Raw genomic sequence first — 19,459 nt, 5'->3', positions numbered from 1 at the left:
GGCTATCTTTAATGTTACTTTACACTGTTTATCGTCCTACACGACATTCTGTGATCAACATGTAGAATATTCAGAGATAACGTAATGAAGCTCATATGAAACATGATGCCTGCGTGATCATGATGTTGATGTCTGAATCGGTGCTATTCCGATGTTTACGGTAGTCATGCCTGGTACGGAAACGCCCCCCTTGATATGCCAGCGATTAACGTCAAAACAGGAAAATACAGCGACACTTTCAGCTTGTAATGACAGTGTTGGTGGGATTGGCCTCTTGGTAGATGCAGTGACTGTGAACCGGAGCCTAACAGGTTGGCGATTATATGATATCAGGGTTTAACGTTTTATTCTCATTTGACAGACTCTGGTACTGATGTGCTTTCTATGTTTGGTGAGAGCCTGGTCAGTTTTCGCGTAAAAACAACTTCTCCCAGTATCAGTTAGATCAGTGTAAATAGAACGTTGGCCTCAACCAGGGAGATTCTTGATCCTCTGGTAGTTATGGACACACGCGCAATATCAGACCGGCTTGTTGTTGACGGAGCACTGTCTTCGGTGATGCTCTGTGCGGATGCGAGCGCCCGAAAAATTAAAGCCTTCCGCCTTCCGTGAGTTAAAAGACTGGCGCGTGAACACTGTGGTCCGGTTCCGTTGTGTCTGCAGACCTGCGTCTAGAGGTTAAGGCGACGGTGACAGTTTGTCAGATCCGGGACTCAATATTGAAAATCTAACGACCACATCGGAAAGTACAACAATTTTGAACTATCGACTAGGTCAAGTTTAATCATAACAGTTATATAGTATTTACATAAACTTTTATATTTTTTTAATGTTTTATTGTTTGGCAGCATGATTGGGATTTAGAAAATGATTGAGTGCAGATTGTCATGCTAAAGTGGACAGGCCTGTTAGTTGAAAGTTACTGGGTTTTGAAGGATGGTCAGAGATTTGTCTTGCAGAACACAGTGTCCTGAAAAAGCAATATAGCTTGGGTGGTGTGTGTGTGTGTGTGCACATGACTGCAAGAGAAAATGTGTGTGTGTGTTTACAGTAGGTTTACAGCTGCAGATATCCAGTAACATTCCACCTTTGTGTTCGTCCTAAAAGGGTCTCGACAAATTCCTCAGCATCATCGCCGAGCCGTGTGTGTGTGTCTGAGGGAAAGAGATCATTGCTGAGCCGTGTGTGTGTGTGAGGGAAAGAGATCATCGCTGAGCCGTGTGTGTGTGTGTGTGTGAGGGATAGCCATGCCGCCACAGCCGGCCACACAGACCCGTGTCCTGGTCCTCAACCACATGGAGAAGCTGGAGAGAACCCTCTTCCGCCTGGACCAAGGTACCTGCTCCTGTCTTTCTGCCCGTCTGCCTGTCTGTCTGTCTCTGTCTGTCTCTGTCTGTCCGCCTGTCTGCCTGCCTGTCTGCCTGCCTGTCTGTCTCTGTCTGTCCGCCTGTTTGTCTGCCCTTCTGGCCGTCTGTCTGCCTGTGTGTGTGTGTGTGTGTGTGTGTGTGTGTATGGGTCTATCTGTGTGGTGGTGTCTGCCTATCTGTCTGTTTGACATTTTAAGCGGAATTTAAATCTGATAGCCGTCTGTAAAAGCATGTTTAACTGGAGCTATTTATAGACTGGCTAGCTGTCTGTATGTAGCGACCCAGGCTAGACTCTCTGTCCTGTGAATAAACAATGTCTGTGATCAGAGTTCACACCAGACCAGTCTGCTCACCCGGACCAGACAGCAAAGAGCTCGTCAGTTAAAAGTTAGTCTGGGACGGTTGTTCCAGGATGTCCAGCATTTCACCCTGCAAGACAGCTGAGTAATCTGCCTGTGTGCTGGTAGCTGTAGTTACCAGGGGTACTGTCAACTAGCCTCACTGTAGGGCAGTGAGGCTAGTACAACAACAATAAAATCAACAACAACAATAGCATGTCCACCTGTTGTTTGTAGAACGTTGTTGGAAGAATCACAAAGACATTCTAGTGTTCTCTCTCTCCTGACACATGAACGCACCACACAAAGAAGCCCTGCAACACACAAATGTGGGCACACGCACTTGATTTTAAAAAAAACTTTTAAAAGGTTGAAAATATATTTAAAAAATTGGGAAAAGAAAAACTGAAAAAAAGAAAAGTTAAAAAATATTTTTGAAAAAAAGTTTCAGAATCTTTCTTTCACCAAGGCCAGGGTGTGTTGCAGCAGGATTGAACCGGTTGAAAGCAGGAACACTGCACTCTCACCCTCTCTTGAGCAGACAGCTGCAGCAGGGGCTTACATAGAGCTGCTACCACACGGCCTGTCTAGAGATACACACACCCAGACAGGCAGACAGGCAGACAGACAGACAGACAGGCAGACGCAGGCCCAGAGACACACAGACGTGTGTCAGGTTGCAGACCTAGAGATCATGGGGTTATTACCCTAGCACAGGTTTAATACAGCAGACATCATCAGGGTCAGAATGGAAAGGTCAGAGGTCAGGGATCATGGATGCCTTGAAATCCCCAGGGGTTCAGCCAAAGGCCATTACCTATAAATAATGTGTGTGTGTGTGTTACTGTTGTGTGTGTGTGTGTGTGTATCCTCAGGTTTTGAGCTCCAGTTCCGCCTGGGCCCCACCCTCCAGGGGAAGCATGTCCAGGTGAGCACCAACTACCCCGCCCAGGGGGAGCGCTTTGAGCGCGACACCTTCCGCACGCTGGCCTGGGTCAACCCTGCCGGTCTCCATGACGACTCCGACAAGTTCTGCAGCCTGGAGCTGCAGGTGTCCGGGTCGTACCAGTATCACTTCAACAACGGGTGAGGCTGGACCCTACCACGGCCTGCCTGGGGGGGGGGGGGACGACACTACTAAGAACACACAGAAAACTGCCTGGCACACACACATTCAGTAACACAAACTCACACACACACACACACGTGGATGTACTGGATTCATGTTTACTCTGTTTTGACTTCCTGGCGGCTCCCCCAGGGGTGAGGAGAAGTCAGGCGGGGGCTACATCGTGGTGAACCCAGTGCTGCGCGTGGGCCCAGACAACCACGTCCTCCCCCTGGACTGCATCACCATCCAGACATACCTGTCCAAGTGTCTGGGTCACCTGGGAGACTGGCCCGACCGCCTGCGAGTCGCCAAGGAGACGGGTGAGGAGGGGGAGGGTGGAGGGGGTTGAGGGTGAGAGAGAGAGAGAGAGAGATGGAGGGAGGGTGAAAGTCTATGTCCTCATCCTGGGTAGGGGCCAATCAGAGCGTCTGTTTACCTGAGTGGGCGGAGTTGACTCCATAGGTGGGGTCTCGTGGGGGGTTCCCAGGGTAACCAGGACGGTGATGTTGACTGTCCTGCTGGGGTCAGAGGTCAGGGGGGAATCTCTGGGTCATCATTAACTAAGACAGACAGAGCTCACCATCAAGCATACACAATTAACATGTTATTCATTTATCAGACGGTTTTATCCAAAGCGATAATGCAACATGTGCCATGCATGTAGAAATACAGCAGAAGATCATGGAGCAGAAGTGCATATTTACTAACCGCATCGCAGTGACAACATCTCAGCTAGCAGGCTGACTGACAACACATCCTGCTGGGTTACACCAGAGCCATGTCCCAACACAGTTACCCCACACCTGTGAATACCACTTCCTGTCTGTGCTTCGTAGCTTCCTGAATCTGTGTGTGTGTGTGTGTCCTCCAGGGTACAACATGATCCACCTGACCCCAGTGCAGACCCTGGGAGAGTCCCGGTCCTGCTACTCCCTGGCCGACCAGCTGGAGCTGAACCCGGACTTCTCTCCCCCGGGAGAGAGGCTGTCCTGGGGGGACGTGGGCCTGCTGGTGGAGGGCCTCCGCAGGGACTGGGGCGTGGCCTGCATCACTGACGTGGTTTACAACCACACAGGTAGGACTGGGAGGGTGTGTGTGTGTGTGTGAGGCCCTATTTAGCTACCCTTGTGGATACTTCTGGGAGGAAGGGAGTTAGGGGGGCAGGCAGGCAGGCAGGCAGGCAGGCAGGCAGGCAGGCAGGCAGGCAGGGAGGGAGGGAGGTAGGGGGGCAGGCAGGCAGGGAGGTAGGGACGTAGGGGGGCAGGGAGGTAGGTAGGTAGGGGGGCAGGCAGGCAGGGAGGTAGGGACGTAGGGGGGCAGGGAGGTAGGGAGGTAGGGGGGCAGGGAGGTAGGTAGGGGGGCAGGGAGGTAGGGAGGTAGGGGGGCAGGGAGGTAGGGAGGTAGGGGGGCAGGGAGGTAGGGAGGTAGGGGGGCAGGGAGGTAGGGAGGTAGGGGGGCAGGGAGGTAGGGAGGTAGGGGGGCAGGGAGGTAGGGGGGCAGGTAGGTAGGGAGGTAGGGAGGTAGGGGGGCAGGGAGGTAGGGAGGTAGGGAGGTAGGGAGGTAGGGGGGCAGGGAGGTAGGGAGGCAGGGGGGCAGGGAGGTAGGGAGGTAGGGGGGCAGGCAGGCAGGCCATAACAACCTTGTTTTGGTTCCCATTTTTGTTGCCATAGTAACAGTTTTCCCATTGTTGTCAGAGAGTGTGTGTAGAAGCAGGTCGTGATAGCTGGCCAAAATTCTGAGGCCCAGTGTTCTGACACTGACACACACACACACACACACACACACACACACACACACACACACCCTGGGAGACCTGCAGTGTGTGAGCAGACTGCCAAGCTGAAGGGTAGAGGGATCTCTGGACTGTAGCACCTCTGTTGAGGCGCGGGGCTGAAGAGAGCTTGGCTCAGTGCCAGCGCACAGGACACATAAACAACTTCTCTCTCCCCCCCCTTCTCCTCACTCTCTCCACTCGCTCTCACTCTCTCCCCCTCCCCCTCTCCCTCTCTCCCTGAGTTTGTGTATCAGAGTTGTGAGCAAGCCAGTGAACTCCAGAGAGGATAGAGCTAACAGGAGAAGGTCAGCGGTCAAACAGACAGAAATCTGACTCTCTGGTCTGCTGAAAGGCCACCAGACTTTCTAGAACCACCACAAGACCTACAACATCTAGAGATCGTAGCCCAATCACAGATTCTAGAAAGACTTCAGGTTCTAGAATGTCTAGAGATTCTATCCCAACTACAGGTTCTAGAACATGTCTCCCCTCCACTAACCTCCCCCCCTCCAGCCTCTAACAGCATGTGGATCAGGGAGCACCCAGAGTGTGGCTACAACATGACCAACTCCCCCCACCTGCGCCCCGCCTGGGTGCTGGACCGGGCCCTGTGGCACCTGACCTGCGAGGTGGCGTCCGGCCGGCATGCGGAGGCGGGGCTCCCCGCCCTGGTGCAGCACCAGCAGCACCTGGACGTGAGTCAGGCCGGGAGGAGGGGCTCACCTGGGACGCCATGTTGGAAAAACCTTTTAAACTAGGGTAGTTATGACTAGGTCACCATCAGATATGTGTATATATATAAACCACTGACTAGGGTAGTTAGTTTCATCATTATATATATAAACCACTGATATGCACACACTGCGTTAACAAACCTCTCATACGTACAGTTTATACTGTAGTCAGTATGTCATATCTGTGCTGATACTTACAGTATCCTGATGTGAGACCGGGTTTTTGCAGGGTTCTAGGTGGGTGGGTTCTCCAACAGGAACAAGTGAACAGACCTCTCAGGTTCTCGAGCTGTGTTCTAAAGGGTTCCTTCCCTGTGCAAGGCCCTGCGGACAGTCCTGTGGAAGGAGGTGTTCCCCAAACTCAAGCTGTGGGAGTTCTTCCAGGTCAGAGTGGAGAACGCTGTGGATCAGTTCAGAACCCTGCTGCAGAACGGTGAGAGAACACAGCTGAGGGCCTCACCCCGGAACGCACCCTACCTAGAACCCTACCACCCTACCCAGAGCCCTACCACCCTACCTAGAACCCTACCACCCTACCTAGAACCCTACCACCCTACCCAGAACCCTTCCACCCTACCCAGAACCCTACCACCCTACCTAAAACCCTACCTAGAACCCTACCACCCTACCAAGAACCCTACCACCCTACCCAGAACCCTACCACCCTACCCAGAACCCTACCACCCTACCCAGAACCCTTCCACCCTACCCAGAACCCTACCACCCTACCTAAAACCCTACCTAGAACCCTACCACCCTACCCAGAACCCTACTACCCTACCTAGAACCCTACCACCCTACCCAGAACCCTACTACCCTACCTAGAACCCTACCACCCTACCCAGAACCCTACTACCCTACCTAGAACCCTACCGAGAACCCTACCTGGATCTCTACGAAGTGTCTGTGTGCCCAGGAGAGACTAATCCACAGGAACAGTAAACAGATGACTTGCTGTGTGTGTGTGTGTTTGTAGGTGCTAAACCAGACCATAATAAGACAGGAAGTAAGCCGCAACTCAGGATTATCCAGGACCCTCACTACCGTCGCTATGGCAACACAGTGGATATGAACACCGCCCTAGCAACCTTCACTCCTCACGAGTCAGTCCTCTCTCAGGATATCATGAGATCTGTTTTGAATTGAGACTGGTTAAAGAATGTATTGAAGATGTGATCCATGATCATGTGATCCATGATCATGTGATCCATGATTGTGATCCATGATCATGTGATCCATGATCATGTGATCCATGATTGTGATCCATGATTGTGATCCATGATCATGTGATCCATGATCACGTGATCCATGATTGTGATCCATGATCATGTGATCCATGATCATGTGATCCATGATCATGTGATCCATGATCATGTGATCCATGCTCTCTCTCCCCCAGCACCAGCCTCTTCGCTGTAGAGGAGTGTTGTGGTTGGCTGCGTCGCCGTCTGGAGGAGAGCAATGGAGACCAGTACCAGCTGATGCAGCAGCACCACGAGCAGGTGGGCAGCAGCACGGCACCCTTGGAAATGTAGTCCCCTGTGTCGATGAGAAGAACTACAACTGCATGCTCCTCCTCTTGAAGCACAGAAATGACTTAACTTCCCGCTCTCTCTTTCTCAATCTCCCTCACTCTCATTTCTCTTTCTTTCTGCTTTTCTTGTTCTCTCTCTCTTTCTTTCTGTCTGTCTCTCTTTCTCTCTCTTATTCTCCTTCTCTCCACCTCATCTCTCTCAGGCAGTGAACTGTATTGTGGGTAATGTACTGTACGAGCGTCTGGCTGACCATGGTCCTAAACTGGGTCTTGTGAGCAAGAAGCATCCTCTGGTCACCAGGTAGGTGTGTGTGTGTGTATGGTGCATGTGTGTACTTGTACCAGTAGGTCTGAAGTCCTGCTGGCTCACCTTGTGACGTGTGTGTGTGTGTGTGTCAGGTACTTCACCTTCCCGTTCCCAGAGCAGCCCCTGGAGGCGGAGCTTAGACTGATGGACAAGCCTGAAAAGGCGTGTCACTTCCTGGCTCACAACGGCTGGGTGATGGGAGACGACCCGCTACGCAACTTTGCTGAGCCAGGTCTGATATAACCCTGACCTTTGACCCCTGACCTCCCCCAGCACAGGCCCTGACCCCTGACCTCCCCCAGCACAGGCCCTGACCCCTGACCTCCCCCAGCACAGGCCCTGACCCCTGACCTCCCCCAGCACAGGCCCTGACCCCTGACCTCCTCCAGCACAGGCCCTGACCCCTGACCTCCCCCAGCACAGGCCCTGACCCCTGACCTCCCCCAGCACAGGCCCTGACCCCTGACCTCCCCCAGCACAGGCCCTGACCCCTGACCTCCCCCAGCACAGGCCCTGACCCCTGACCTCCTCCAGCACAGGCCCTGACCCCTGACCTCCCCCAGCACAGGCCCTGACCCCTGACCTCCTCCAGCACAGGCTCTGACCCCTGACCTCCCCCAGCACAGGCCCTGACCCCTGACCTCCCCCAGCACAGGCCCTGACCCCTGACCTCCTCCAGCACAGGCTCTGACCCCTGACCTCCCCCAGCACAGGCCCTGACCCCTGACCTCCTCCAGCACAGGCCCTGACCTCCTCCAGCACAGGCTCTAAGACACAGAAACAGACTCCATGTTGCAGAGCTGCAGTCTGGCTGTGTAGCTAACCAACCACCAGGGGGAGCTATTGACTCACGTTCAGAAGAAGCCTGCGTGTATCTCTGCTTTGACCTGGACCCTGCCTGCCTGTGTGTGTGTGTGTCTAGGATCCAACGTGTACCTAAGGAGAGAGCTGATTTGCTGGGGCGACAGCGTGAAGCTTCGCTATGGCGACGGCCCGGAGGCCTGTCCCTACCTGTGGGCTCACATGCAGAAGTACACTGAGATCACTGCCAAGCACTTCGCTGGCGTCCGATTGGACAACTGCCACTCCACCCCTCTGCACGTCGCCGAGGTAACCTGCCAGGACAGAACACGATGACGTCAACACAATAAAATCTACTCAGTGTTATCAACTCAATGGAATCTACTTAGTAGAATCCACACTTCCAGTCAAGATAATCCATTCTGTATAATGCTAACCAATAGCTGAGTTAGTGATCTCTGACCCTGTCCCATCCAGGCCATGCTAGTCTATAAGCAGAGTTAGTGATCTCTGACCCTGTTCCATCCAGGCCATGCTAGTCGATAAGCAGAGTTAGTGATCTCTGACCCTGTTCCATCCAGGCCATGCTAGTCTATAAGCAGAGTTAGTGATCTCTGACCCTGTTCCATCCAGGCCATGCTAGTCTATAAGCAGAGTTAGTGATCTCTGACCCTGTTCCATCCAGGCCATGCTAGTCGATAAGCAGAGTTAGTGATCTCTGACCCTGTTCCATCCAGGCCATGCTAGTCGATAAGCAGAGTTAGTGATCTCTGACCCTGTTCCATCCAGGCCATGCTAGTCGATAAGCAGAGTTAGTGATCTCTGACCCTGTTCCATCCAGGCCATGCTAGCCGCTGCCAGAGTGGTCAGACCCAACCTGTATGTGATAGCGGAGCTGTTCACAGGAAGTGAGCTCATAGACAACGTGTTTGTGAACCGCCTGGGCATCACCAGCCTGATACGAGGTAGAGCCCCTGCTGCACTGGGGGGGAAACCCCGACACTGGGGCATGACGCTAACCCTGACCTCTGGTTGTGTCTTTGTCTCTCTCTCCCTCCTCTCTCCCTCCCTCCCCTCTCTCCCCTCTCTCCCTCCCTCCCCTCTCTCTCTCCCTCCTCTCTCTCTCCCTCCCCTCTCCCTCCCTCCCCTCGCTCTCCCTCCCCTCTCCCTCTCCCCTCTCTCTCCCTCCTCTCCCTCCTCTCTCTCTCCCTCCTCTCTCTCTCTCCCTCCTCTCTCTCTCCCTCCCTCCCCTCTCTCTCCCTCCTCTCTCTCCCTCCCTCCCCTCTCTCTCTCTCCCTCCTCTCTCTCCCTCCCTCCCCTCTCTCTCCCTCTTCTCTCTCTCTCCCCTTTTCTTTATCTCTCTTTTTTCATTCCCTCTCTTTTCCTCTCTTCCTATTGTTTACTTTTTCACTGCTCCTAACTCCCTCATCACTCCTCCTATCTTTCTCATCCCTCCATCCCTCCCTTCCTCTCTCCTATGTGTCTGTCTCTGCATGCTTCTGTAAACGTTTACATTGGGCTTCTCTCTCTCTCGCTCTCTCTCTCTCTCTCCTCCCCCTCTCCCCCCCCCCCTCCTCCATACTAACCTCCCTGCGCCTCTCCTCACCCTCTGCTGCCTGGCCTGGCATGCTGGCCTGTGATTGGCTGTGGTGCTGGCCTGTGATTGGCTAGTGGATGCTGGATGCGGCGCGGAGGGTGAGGCCCAGTCTGTACGTGGTGGCAGAGCTCTTCACGGGCAGCGAGGAGCTCGACAACGTGTTCGTCACTAGGCTAGGGATCACTTCTCTCATACGAGGTACACACACACACATACCCCCCCACACACACACACACACACATACCCACACACACACACACACATCCCCACACACACACACACACACACATACCCACACACACACACACACATCCCCACACACACACACACACACACACACATACCCACACACACACACACACATACCCCCCCCCCACACACACACACACACACACACACACACCCACACACACACACACTCTCACTCCCCTCCCCCCTCAGAGGCTATGAGTGCAGGGGACAGCCATGAAGAAGGCCGGTTGGTCTACCGCTACGGGGGAGAGCCAGTAGGAGGGTTTGTCCAGCCCAGTCTCCGCCCCCTGGTCCCCTCCATCGCTCACGCCCTCTTCCTGGATGTCACCCACGACAACGAGTGTCCCATACAGGTACGGCACTGCGCTCTACTGGACTCTACTGGACTCTACTGTATTATACGATACTCTATTCTGTTCTATCTACTGTACAGTACTCTACTGAACTCTGCTCTGCTCTGTATTCTACCATACTCTTAATATATTCTATTCTATTGTACTGTACTGGACTGGACTTACTGGACTGTACTATACTCTGCTATATTCTATTCTACTTTACTCTACTGTGCTGTACTATATTCTACTCTCATGTCTTATTTTCTGTCTGGTCTTGGTCTGTGGTGTTGAGTATAGTACAGTAGAGTCTGTGGTGTTGAGTAGAGTGCAGTAGAGTCTGTGGTGATGAGTAGAGTACAGTAGAGTCTGTGGTGTTGAGTAGAGTACAGTAGAGTCTGTGGTGATGAGTACAGTGCAGTAGAGTCTGTGGTGATGAGTAGAGTACAGTAGAGTCTGTGGTGATGAGTAGAGTACAGTAGAGTCTGTGGTGATGAGTAGAGTACAGTAGAGTCTGTGGTGATGTCTGTCCTGATGTTGTGTTGCAGCTGAGGTCGGTGTGGGACTCCCTGCCCAGCTCTGCCATCGTCTCCATGGCGAGCTGTGCTACCGGCTCCACCAGGGGCTACGACCAGCTGGTCCCTCACCAGGTACACACACACACACACACACACACACACACACACACCAGGTACACACACACACACACACCAGGTACACACACACACCAGGTACACACACACACACACCAGGTACACACACACACACCAGGTACACACACACACACCAGGTACACACACACACACCAGGTACACACACACACACGTATTTCAGCGATATTTTTCTCTCTTTCTACTAATGCCATATGATTAAAACAATGTGTGGGTGTGTACCTGGTGTGTGTGTGTGTACTTGGTGTGTGTGTGTACCTGGTGTATGTAGATCTCGGTGGTGGAGGAGGAGAGGTTGTACCCTAGGTGGAGCGCAGAGCCCTCGTCCCCAGGAGAGGTGAACCTGCAGTCGGGCATCATGGCAGGGAAGCTGGCCCTCAACCGCCTGCACCAGGAGCTGTCTGCCCACGGCTTCACACAGGTGTGTGTGGTATACTGTGTATTTGGGAGTGTGTGTTTAAACGTGTGTGTGTGTGTTTAAACATGTGGGAGTGTGTGGTGTGTGTTTTAAACGTGTGTGTGTGTGTCAGGTGTACGTAGACCAGGTTGATGAAGACGTTGTGGCCGTGACTCGTCACTGTCCCAGCAGCCACCAATCAGTGGTCGCCGTGTGTCGTACCGCCTTCCGGAACCCCAAAACCCACCAATACCGTGACGAGGTCCCGCCCATGTTCATACCTGGTGAGAACGATTGGCTGCGCTGCTACCGTGTCAACTTAGATATCTTCACTGTGTTTGTTTGACCTTGTTTCGCATGCTCTCTTTTTCCCTCCCCCCTCATCACTCCCTCCCCCCTCATCCCTCTCCCCCCTCATCCCTCCCTTCCCCCTCATCCCTCCCTTCCCCCTCATCCCTCTCTCCCCCCTCATCCCTCCCTTCCCCCTCATCCCTCTCTCCCCCCTCCATCCCTCTCTCCCCCCTCCATCCCTCTCTCCCCCCTCATCCCTCTCTCCCCCCTCCATCCCTCTCTCCCCCCTCATCCCTCCCTCCAGGGAAGATAGAGGAGGTGGTGTTGGAGGCGAGGACAGTTGAAAGGCATGCTGGGACATACAGGAAGGATGAAAGCTACATCAACGGGATGCCAGAGTACACTGTAGAGATCAGAGAGCACATCCAGGTAAACACACATCCACACTGTGGAGATCAGAGAGCACATCCAGGTAAACACACATCCACACTGTGGAGATCAGAGAGCACATCCAGGTAAACACACATCCACACTGTGGAGATCAGAGAGCACATCCAGGTAAACACACATCCACACTGTGGAGATCAGAGAGCACATCCAGGTAAACACACATCCACACTGTGGAGATCAGAGAGCACATCCAGGTAAACACACATCCACACTGTGGAGATCAGAGAGCACATCCAGGTAAACACACATCCACACTGTGGAGATCAGAGAGCACATTCAGGTAAACACACATCCACACTGTGGAGATCAGAGAGCACATCCAGGTAAACACACACATCCAGGTACACACACACACACATCCAGGTAAACACACACACACACACACAGGTACTCCCCCTGCCTCCCTCTGCCCACAGCTGAAGGACAGTGATGTGGTGAGGCAGGCTGGAGTCACGTCTAAAGGCAGCAGTGAGTTTGTCCAGGAGATCCTGTTTGAAAAGCTCACACCAGGCAGCGTGATCGCCTTCAGGTGAACACACACCCACACACACACACTCACACAAACTCACACACTTACTCACACACTCTCTGACACACACACTCTCACGGTGCAGGGTGAGTCTGGACCCCAAGGCCCAGCAGGTGGTTGGGATTCTGAGGCGTCACCTGGTCCAGTTCAGCCCCAAGTTCCTGCCTGGCAGTCTGGACGACCCGAACACACCTGCAGCCCTGAAGACCCCACTGGCCCAGTGAGTACACACACACACACACACTCACACTCACACACTCACACACTCACACACTCACACACTCACACACTCACACACACACACACACACACACAGACTTACATGTAGGCAAAACAAGGTTACTTACTTACAGTTATGCGTGTGTGTGGTGTGTGCGTGTGTGTTGTGCGTGTGTGTTGTGCGTGTGTGTGTGTGTGTGTTCCAGGACCATGTCCCAGCTGTCTCTGGCAGACATCAACATGCTGCTGTTCCGTTGTGATGCTGAGGAGCAGGAGGACGGAGGAGGGTGCTACGACATCCCCTCCTGGAGCAGCCTGAAATACGCAGGCCTGCAGGGTACACACACACACACTCATACACACACACAGATACACACATGCAAAGTGTCCCACAAGGTCATGTTTTTAATGTCAACTTATGTCTCCAGGGGTGATGTCGGTGCTGGCTGACGTCCGTCCCCAGAACGACCTGGGTCACCCCTTCTGTGACAACCTGCGTCAGGGGGACTGGATGATGCAGTACATCAGCAGCAGACTGGAGGCCCGCGGGGGGGCGCTGGGGGAGGTAAGGACCCCGGGGGGGGTGAGGACCCTGGGGGGGGGGGGGGTGAGGGTGAGGTGTGGTGTGAGGGTAGAGGTGTGAGGTGTGAGGGGGGGGGGGGCACTGGGGGAGGTGAGAAGGAGGGTGGAGGTGAGGGTGGAGGTGAGGTGTGAGGATGGAGGTGAGGTGTGGAGGTGAGGTGTGAGGGTGGAGGTTAGATGAGGTGTGAGGTGTGAGGATGGAGGTGAGGTGTGAGGGTGGAGGTGAGGTGAGAGGGTGGAGTTGAGGGCGGAGGTGAGGTGAGGTGTGAGGGTGGAGGTGAGGTGAGAGGGTGGAGGTGAGAGGGTGGAGGTGAGCGATGTTTACCTGTGTTGTGCCTGGCCAGGTGGGGGGGTGGCTGGCGGCCATGTTTGACTACCTGAAGCACGTTCCACGCTACCTCATCCCCTGCTACTTCGACGCCATCATGGTGGGCATCTACACCACCGCCCTGGACCACACCTTTAGCTGCATGTCAAGGTACATACACACACGCACACACTCAGGTACACACACACACTCAGGTACACACATACAAGGATAAGGGATTATATATCCATGTGTTTGTTGTGTATGTACGTTTGCATCCTTACATATGTCTGTGTGTCCCTGTGTTCCTCTGTGTGTGTGTGTCCCTGTGTTCCTCTGTGTGTGTGTGTCCCTGTGTTCCTCTGTGTGTGTGTGTCCCTGTGTTCCTCTGTGTGTGTGTGTCCCTGTGTTCCTCTGTGTGTGTGTGTGTGTGTGTGTGTGTAGCTTCATCCAGCAGGGCTCCACCTTCGTGCGGCTCCTGGCTCTGGGCTCCGTCCAGATGTGTGGAGTGAGTCGTGTCCCGGCCCTGCCCCCTCTCTCCCCCATGCTCCGGGACGTCCCCCAGCGCCCCAGCCCCCTCACACACACCCCGGAGCAGTGCTGCCCTTCGCTGGCCGCAGGTAGGCACTGCACCCTCGCACTGCTGTCATCCACACACACCCTCGCACTGCTGTCATCCACACACACCCTCGCACTGCTGTCATCCACACACACCCTCACACTGCTGTCATCCACACACACCCTCACACTGCTGTCATCCACACACACCCTCACACTGCTGTCATCCACACACACCCTTGCTGGACGAGGGAGGAGGTCAGGGACCGGACCTGAAGGGTGTCTGTGTCTTCATCGTGTCCAGGTCTTCCTCACTTCTCCTCCGGAATATTCCGCTGCTGGGGAAGAGACACCTTCATCTCCCTGAGAGGACTGCTGCTGGTCACCGGACGACATCTGGAGGCCAGGTGTGTGTGGGTGGTGTGTGTGTGGGTGGTGTGTGTGTGGGTGGTGTGTGTGTGGGTGGTGGGTATTTGGGTATAAATACTAACTCTTCTTTTCTCTCCCTCCCTCTCTCCACCCCTCCCACCTCCACCCCTCCCCTGTCTCTCCTCTCTCCACCCCCCTCTCTCCACCCCTCCCACCTCCACCCCTCGCCTGTCTCTCCTCTCTCCACCCCCCCCCCCCCTCCCTCCCCTCTCCCTCAGGAACATCATCCTGGCGTTCGCAGGCACCCTGAGGCATGGGCTCATCCCCAACCTGCTGGGGGAGGGCCGGGGGGCGCGCTACAACTGCAGGGACGCCGTGTGGTGGTGGCTGCAGTGTGTGCAGGACTACTGCAGCACGGTGCCCGACGGAGCGCTCATCCTGTCCTGCCCCGTCGCTCGCATGTACCCCTCAGACGACGCCCAGCCCCAGCCCCCTGGAGCCCTGGTACACACACACACACACACACCTGTACATACACACACATACACACACACAGACACACACCTGTACACACACACACACAGACACACACACCTGTACACACACACATATACACGCACACACAGACACACACACCTAAACACACACACATACACACACACACACAGACACACACCTGTACACATACACACATGTACGTACAAGTACACGCACACCAATGTACGCACACACACTCATGCCCAGGTGTGTGTGTTCCAGGACCAGCCTCTGTATGATGTCATCCAGGAAGTGATGCAACGCCACCTCCAGGGCATCCAGTTCAGAGAGCATAACGCCGGGCAGCAGCTCGACCGCAACATGACCGACGAGGGTGCGTCTGACCACACAGAGACTACTATAGACCACACTATAGACTACACTCTAGACCACACTATAGACCACACGTACACTATATAAGACCACACAGAGACCAGTACAGACCACTATAAACCACATCAGACCACACAGAGAACACATGTAGACAGCATGTAGATCCCCTCCTCTCCTCTTAAAAAAACGTTTCTAAAGGTTGAAAAAAAACAAAGGTTGAATTTGTTTGGGTGAAAAATGTTTCTCCCCAAAAAGTTTGGAAAGGTTGAAAAAAAGTTTTTGAAAAAAGTCTTAAAAAAAAGCTTCAAAAGGTAGAAAACTAATAACAGACTGCCCCTCTCCAGGGTTCAACGTGGAAGCCAAGGTGAGCAGGGACACCGGCTTCGTCTACGGAGGAAACCGCTTCAACTGCGGCACCTGGATGGACAAGATGGGAGAGAGTGAGCAGGCAAAGAACAAGGGCATCCCTGCTTCTCCCAGGTGAGACACACCTGCACCCCCCACCCCCAGGGTGACACACACCTCACATACTTGATTAGGGTGTTTTATGTCTGACTGTCTGTCCTACTATGTGTGTGTGTGTGTGTGTGTAGAGATGGTTCTGCAGTAGAGATTGTGGGTCTCTGTAAGTCGACCCTCCGTTGGCTGTTGGAGCTCCACAAACATGGCCTGTTCCCCTACTCTACCCTCACCATCCAGAGAGAGGGTGAGCACGCACGCACACACACACACACACACACACACACACACACACACACACACACACACACACACACACACACCCTGCTTCCCTCCCCCATGTGACCTCCCACCTCCCTGCAGGTAAGGAGGTGTGCGTATCCTACGAGGACTGGAACCGTAAGATCCAGAAGAACTTTGAGAAGCTGTTCTTCGTGTCGGGCGACCCCGACGACCCCAGAGAGCTGCACCCTGAGCTGGTCCACAAGGCCGGAATCTACAAGGACAGCTACGGGGCCTCCAGCCCCTGGTGTGACTACCAGCTACGACCCAACTTCACCATCGCCATGGTGGTGGTGAGTACAAGGAGGGCGGGAGGAAGGGAGGGAGGGAGGAAATGAAAGATACGCGGTTGGTGGATGACTGGTGATTGACTTGTGATTGGTCATCTTGTATGCTACTTTACAATGTATTATGATTGTGTATGACCTGTATTCTGTGCTGTGATGGCTACCTGACCCCTTTGCTGTGCTGTCATTGGCTGCCTAACCCCGATGCTGTGCTGTGATTGGCTGTGTCCCCAGGCCCCAGAGCTGTTCAGTGTGAAGAAGGCGTGGCAGGCTCTGGAGGTGGCAGAGGAGAAGCTGCTGGGGCCGCTGGGCATGAAGACCTTGGACCCCGAGTAAGATGACCCCTGACCCTGGCCTAATACCCATAACCTGACCCCTGACTCTTGCCCCATAGCCAACACCCTGATCCCTAACTAAGATTGACCCCTGACCTAGCAATAACTGACCATGACCCTTGATTCAGACCCTGACCTTGTCCTGTTCATGGTTTCCATAGTGACATGGTGTACTGTGGTGTCTACGACAACGCCCTGGACAACGACAACTACAACCTGGCCAGAGGCTTCAACTACCACCAGGGACCGGTAAGAGGGCCCCCTGGAGGAGGGGAGGGGAACTGCACCACGGACTGAGACACCCGCTGGCTGTAACGGAGACAACTGTCAACTCACCTTTCTGTGTGTGTGTGTGCGTGCGCGTGTGTGTGTGCGCGTGTGTGTGTGCGCGTGTGTATGTGCGTGCGCGTGTGTGTGTGTGTGTGCAGGAGTGGCTGTGGCCTGTAGGGTACTTCCTGCGAGCTAAGCTGTACTTCTCCAGGAAGCTGAGTGAGGAGGCGTACGAGCAGACAGTCCTGCTGGTGAAGAACCTGCTGTCACAGCACTACATCCACCTGGAGAGGTACACACACACACACACCTGCTGTCACAGCACTATGTCCACCTGGAGAGGTACACACACACACACACACTCTCACACACACTCCCCTGTATAAACTACATATCCTCTCCTGAAGGTCACCCTGGAAGGGTCTTCCTGAACTGACCAATGAGAACGGCCAGTACTGCCCCTTCAGCTGCGAATCACAGGCCTGGTCCATCGCCACGGTGCTGGAAGTCCTCCACGACCTGTGACGCATCACTTCCTGTAGACTAACAGCCGCATCCTGTTCAGCTTCCTGGTGTTACATGCTGTAGCCCATCCCCCTCGTGTCTAGACGTGTGTTTTTTTGTTTACATGTCCTTTCCGTGGCTCCCACAGAGCTGTGTGTGGTGGAGGGGGTCGGCGTAACGAAGGCTCATACAGGAAGCTAGCTAAATACTTCCTGATAGGTTGTCCAATCGGCTTAAGTTTCTACAGAATCACATCCAATCAGAGCCTCTGTACTCCATGACACACCCACATATTAACCAATAGAAAACAGACCTTCTCACTGTTCCTCCTGGTGACCAGTAGTCGTCTAGCAGGTTGTGTGAAGATCTGTCTCCTGCTCCAACACCAGGAGCTGAACCTGGATCCTGCTAGAGCTGCACGTCCACTATGTCACAGGCTAGACGAGTCTACTGATGTCATAGACATGTTTCTACTGTAGTCTGTATTAAAGGGAATTTTGAAGAGTTTCGTTTTTCGAGCTGCTTGTTTGTGAAGATATGCATGCCAGTGTGCTGGATAGGTTTTGAAGCATTTAGAAAATTATGCTTAAGAGATAATTAATCATATGCAATGATGTTGAGTCAGAAAGTGGAATGCAGTATTTTGAAGATCATAACTTTAACTCTGTGAAAATTAATAATGTTGTAGGTGAGTTTGTTGCTGACTTCCTAGTCAGATAAGCTCCTCCCACTAAACTCTTTGACCCCACCTCCCCCTCCCCACCTTGACATCTGATTGGTTAGTGTGTTATTTCTCCTCCTAGATGTTTCTTGTGTGTTTACATACTGTTGTCATGGTGATATCAATAAAGAGTCTTCAATGTGCGACTATTATATTTTTATTCAAGAATTAGATGAAAGTTAATCTTTTCATATTTTATTTGAGGTCAGTTTCTGTCTAAGTCTCGAGTGAGGTTTCAAGTTTTTTTGTGTTTGCTTACAATGTGTGTGAATGTTTTACGTGTGTGTGTATGTCTGTGAGGTGTGTGTGTGTCAGTTGTAGACAGAAAGACAGACCACCGTGGCCCACAGCACAGCCAGCAGACCGGCGAGGATGGTCTGGAAGGAGTAAACAAATAACATCAACCACAACAACACGAGGACAGAAGCCAGGAGGTGCAGGGTGATGACAGGGGAACTTACGGGATCAGAGGAACCAGGAGAACCTGAGGAACGGACCACAGAGCTGTTCACACCCCACCAGAACTCTGCATAGTTCTTCACAAACGTGGCACTGCAACGACAACGGAACCATGTGGAGCAGTGGTTAGAACACGGAACAATGTAGAACAATGTTTTCATCAGGGGGATTTGATGCAGTAGTGTGCTGAAGCAGTCTGTCACCTGAAGAGAAGGTCCTCAAGGGAGGGCTCTGCTGGAGCCTCCCAGGTCACATGGACTCTCGTCTTATCGGAGCCTGAAGCATGACTCACAGATGAGTTCTGACCAGGATCAGGAAGCAGAAAGGAGGAGGGAGGGTGAGAAAGAGTGAAGGGATTACAGGAGAAGGAGAAAGAGATGGAAGGATTAGTTCAGGTGTATAGAACTCTCACAATGGAGCGCAGTCCAGTAAACAGACTATCACATGTCAAACCTCAGAACAATCTGAACAGCAGAAATGCACAGACACACACAAGCATGTCCTCAGAAACACAAACATGCACTCAGAAACACACAGACACCGAAACACACAGACATTCACATCCACAAACTTCACTCAAAGATACACACACACATGTACTCAGAAACACTCACACCCGCAAACACACACACATACCGGTGTGTTGCTGCAGTGTTGGCCGGTGGTGAGGGTGGTGTTGATGTTGGTGAAGCGCCCCACCACCTCCCCAGACCCCCCCACCCAGAGAGCCTGTAACAGGAAACCCTGAAATA

At 53.3% G+C, this 19,459-nt stretch overlaps 1 protein-coding gene across 2 annotated transcripts; it reads left to right on the top strand.

Moving 5' to 3' along the window:
* The first annotated feature begins 230 nt into the window (after window positions 1–230).
* Window positions 231–18,391, top strand: LOC136958533 (glycogen debranching enzyme-like). 2 transcript variants are annotated; one of them, XM_067252514.1, is made up of 34 exons: window positions 231–311; window positions 1,108–1,335; window positions 2,581–2,791; window positions 2,967–3,136; window positions 3,688–3,891; window positions 5,104–5,285; window positions 5,646–5,757; window positions 6,301–6,427; window positions 6,724–6,826; window positions 7,062–7,159; window positions 7,258–7,397; window positions 8,088–8,275; window positions 9,638–9,761; window positions 10,005–10,168; window positions 10,696–10,797; window positions 11,090–11,239; window positions 11,349–11,499; window positions 11,811–11,935; window positions 12,373–12,485; window positions 12,571–12,705; window positions 12,911–13,041; window positions 13,133–13,269; window positions 13,631–13,764; window positions 14,038–14,213; window positions 14,456–14,558; window positions 14,799–15,024; window positions 15,280–15,391; window positions 15,735–15,870; window positions 15,984–16,096; window positions 16,213–16,424; window positions 16,653–16,750; window positions 16,915–17,002; window positions 17,182–17,315; window positions 17,431–18,391. In XM_067252514.1, the coding sequence occupies exons 2-34, from the start codon at window positions 1,248–1,250 to the stop codon at window positions 17,546–17,548; spliced, it is 4,605 nt and encodes a 1,534-aa protein (XP_067108615.1). In that variant the 5' UTR covers window positions 231–311; window positions 1,108–1,247; the 3' UTR covers window positions 17,549–18,391. The 2 variants fall into 2 exon arrangements, with proteins under 2 accessions (XP_067108615.1, XP_067108616.1); XM_067252515.1 differs by lacking the exon at window positions 9,638–9,761 and adding an exon at window positions 8,808–8,931.
* The last annotated feature ends 1,068 nt before the right edge of the window (window positions 18,392–19,459 follow it).

Source organism: Osmerus mordax, chromosome 16, assembly GCF_038355195.1.
Source record: "Osmerus mordax isolate fOsmMor3 chromosome 16, fOsmMor3.pri, whole genome shotgun sequence".
NCBI classification, from domain to species: domain Eukaryota; kingdom Metazoa; phylum Chordata; class Actinopteri; order Osmeriformes; family Osmeridae; genus Osmerus; species Osmerus mordax.
This window is presented reverse-complemented; position numbering and strand designations above follow the sequence as displayed.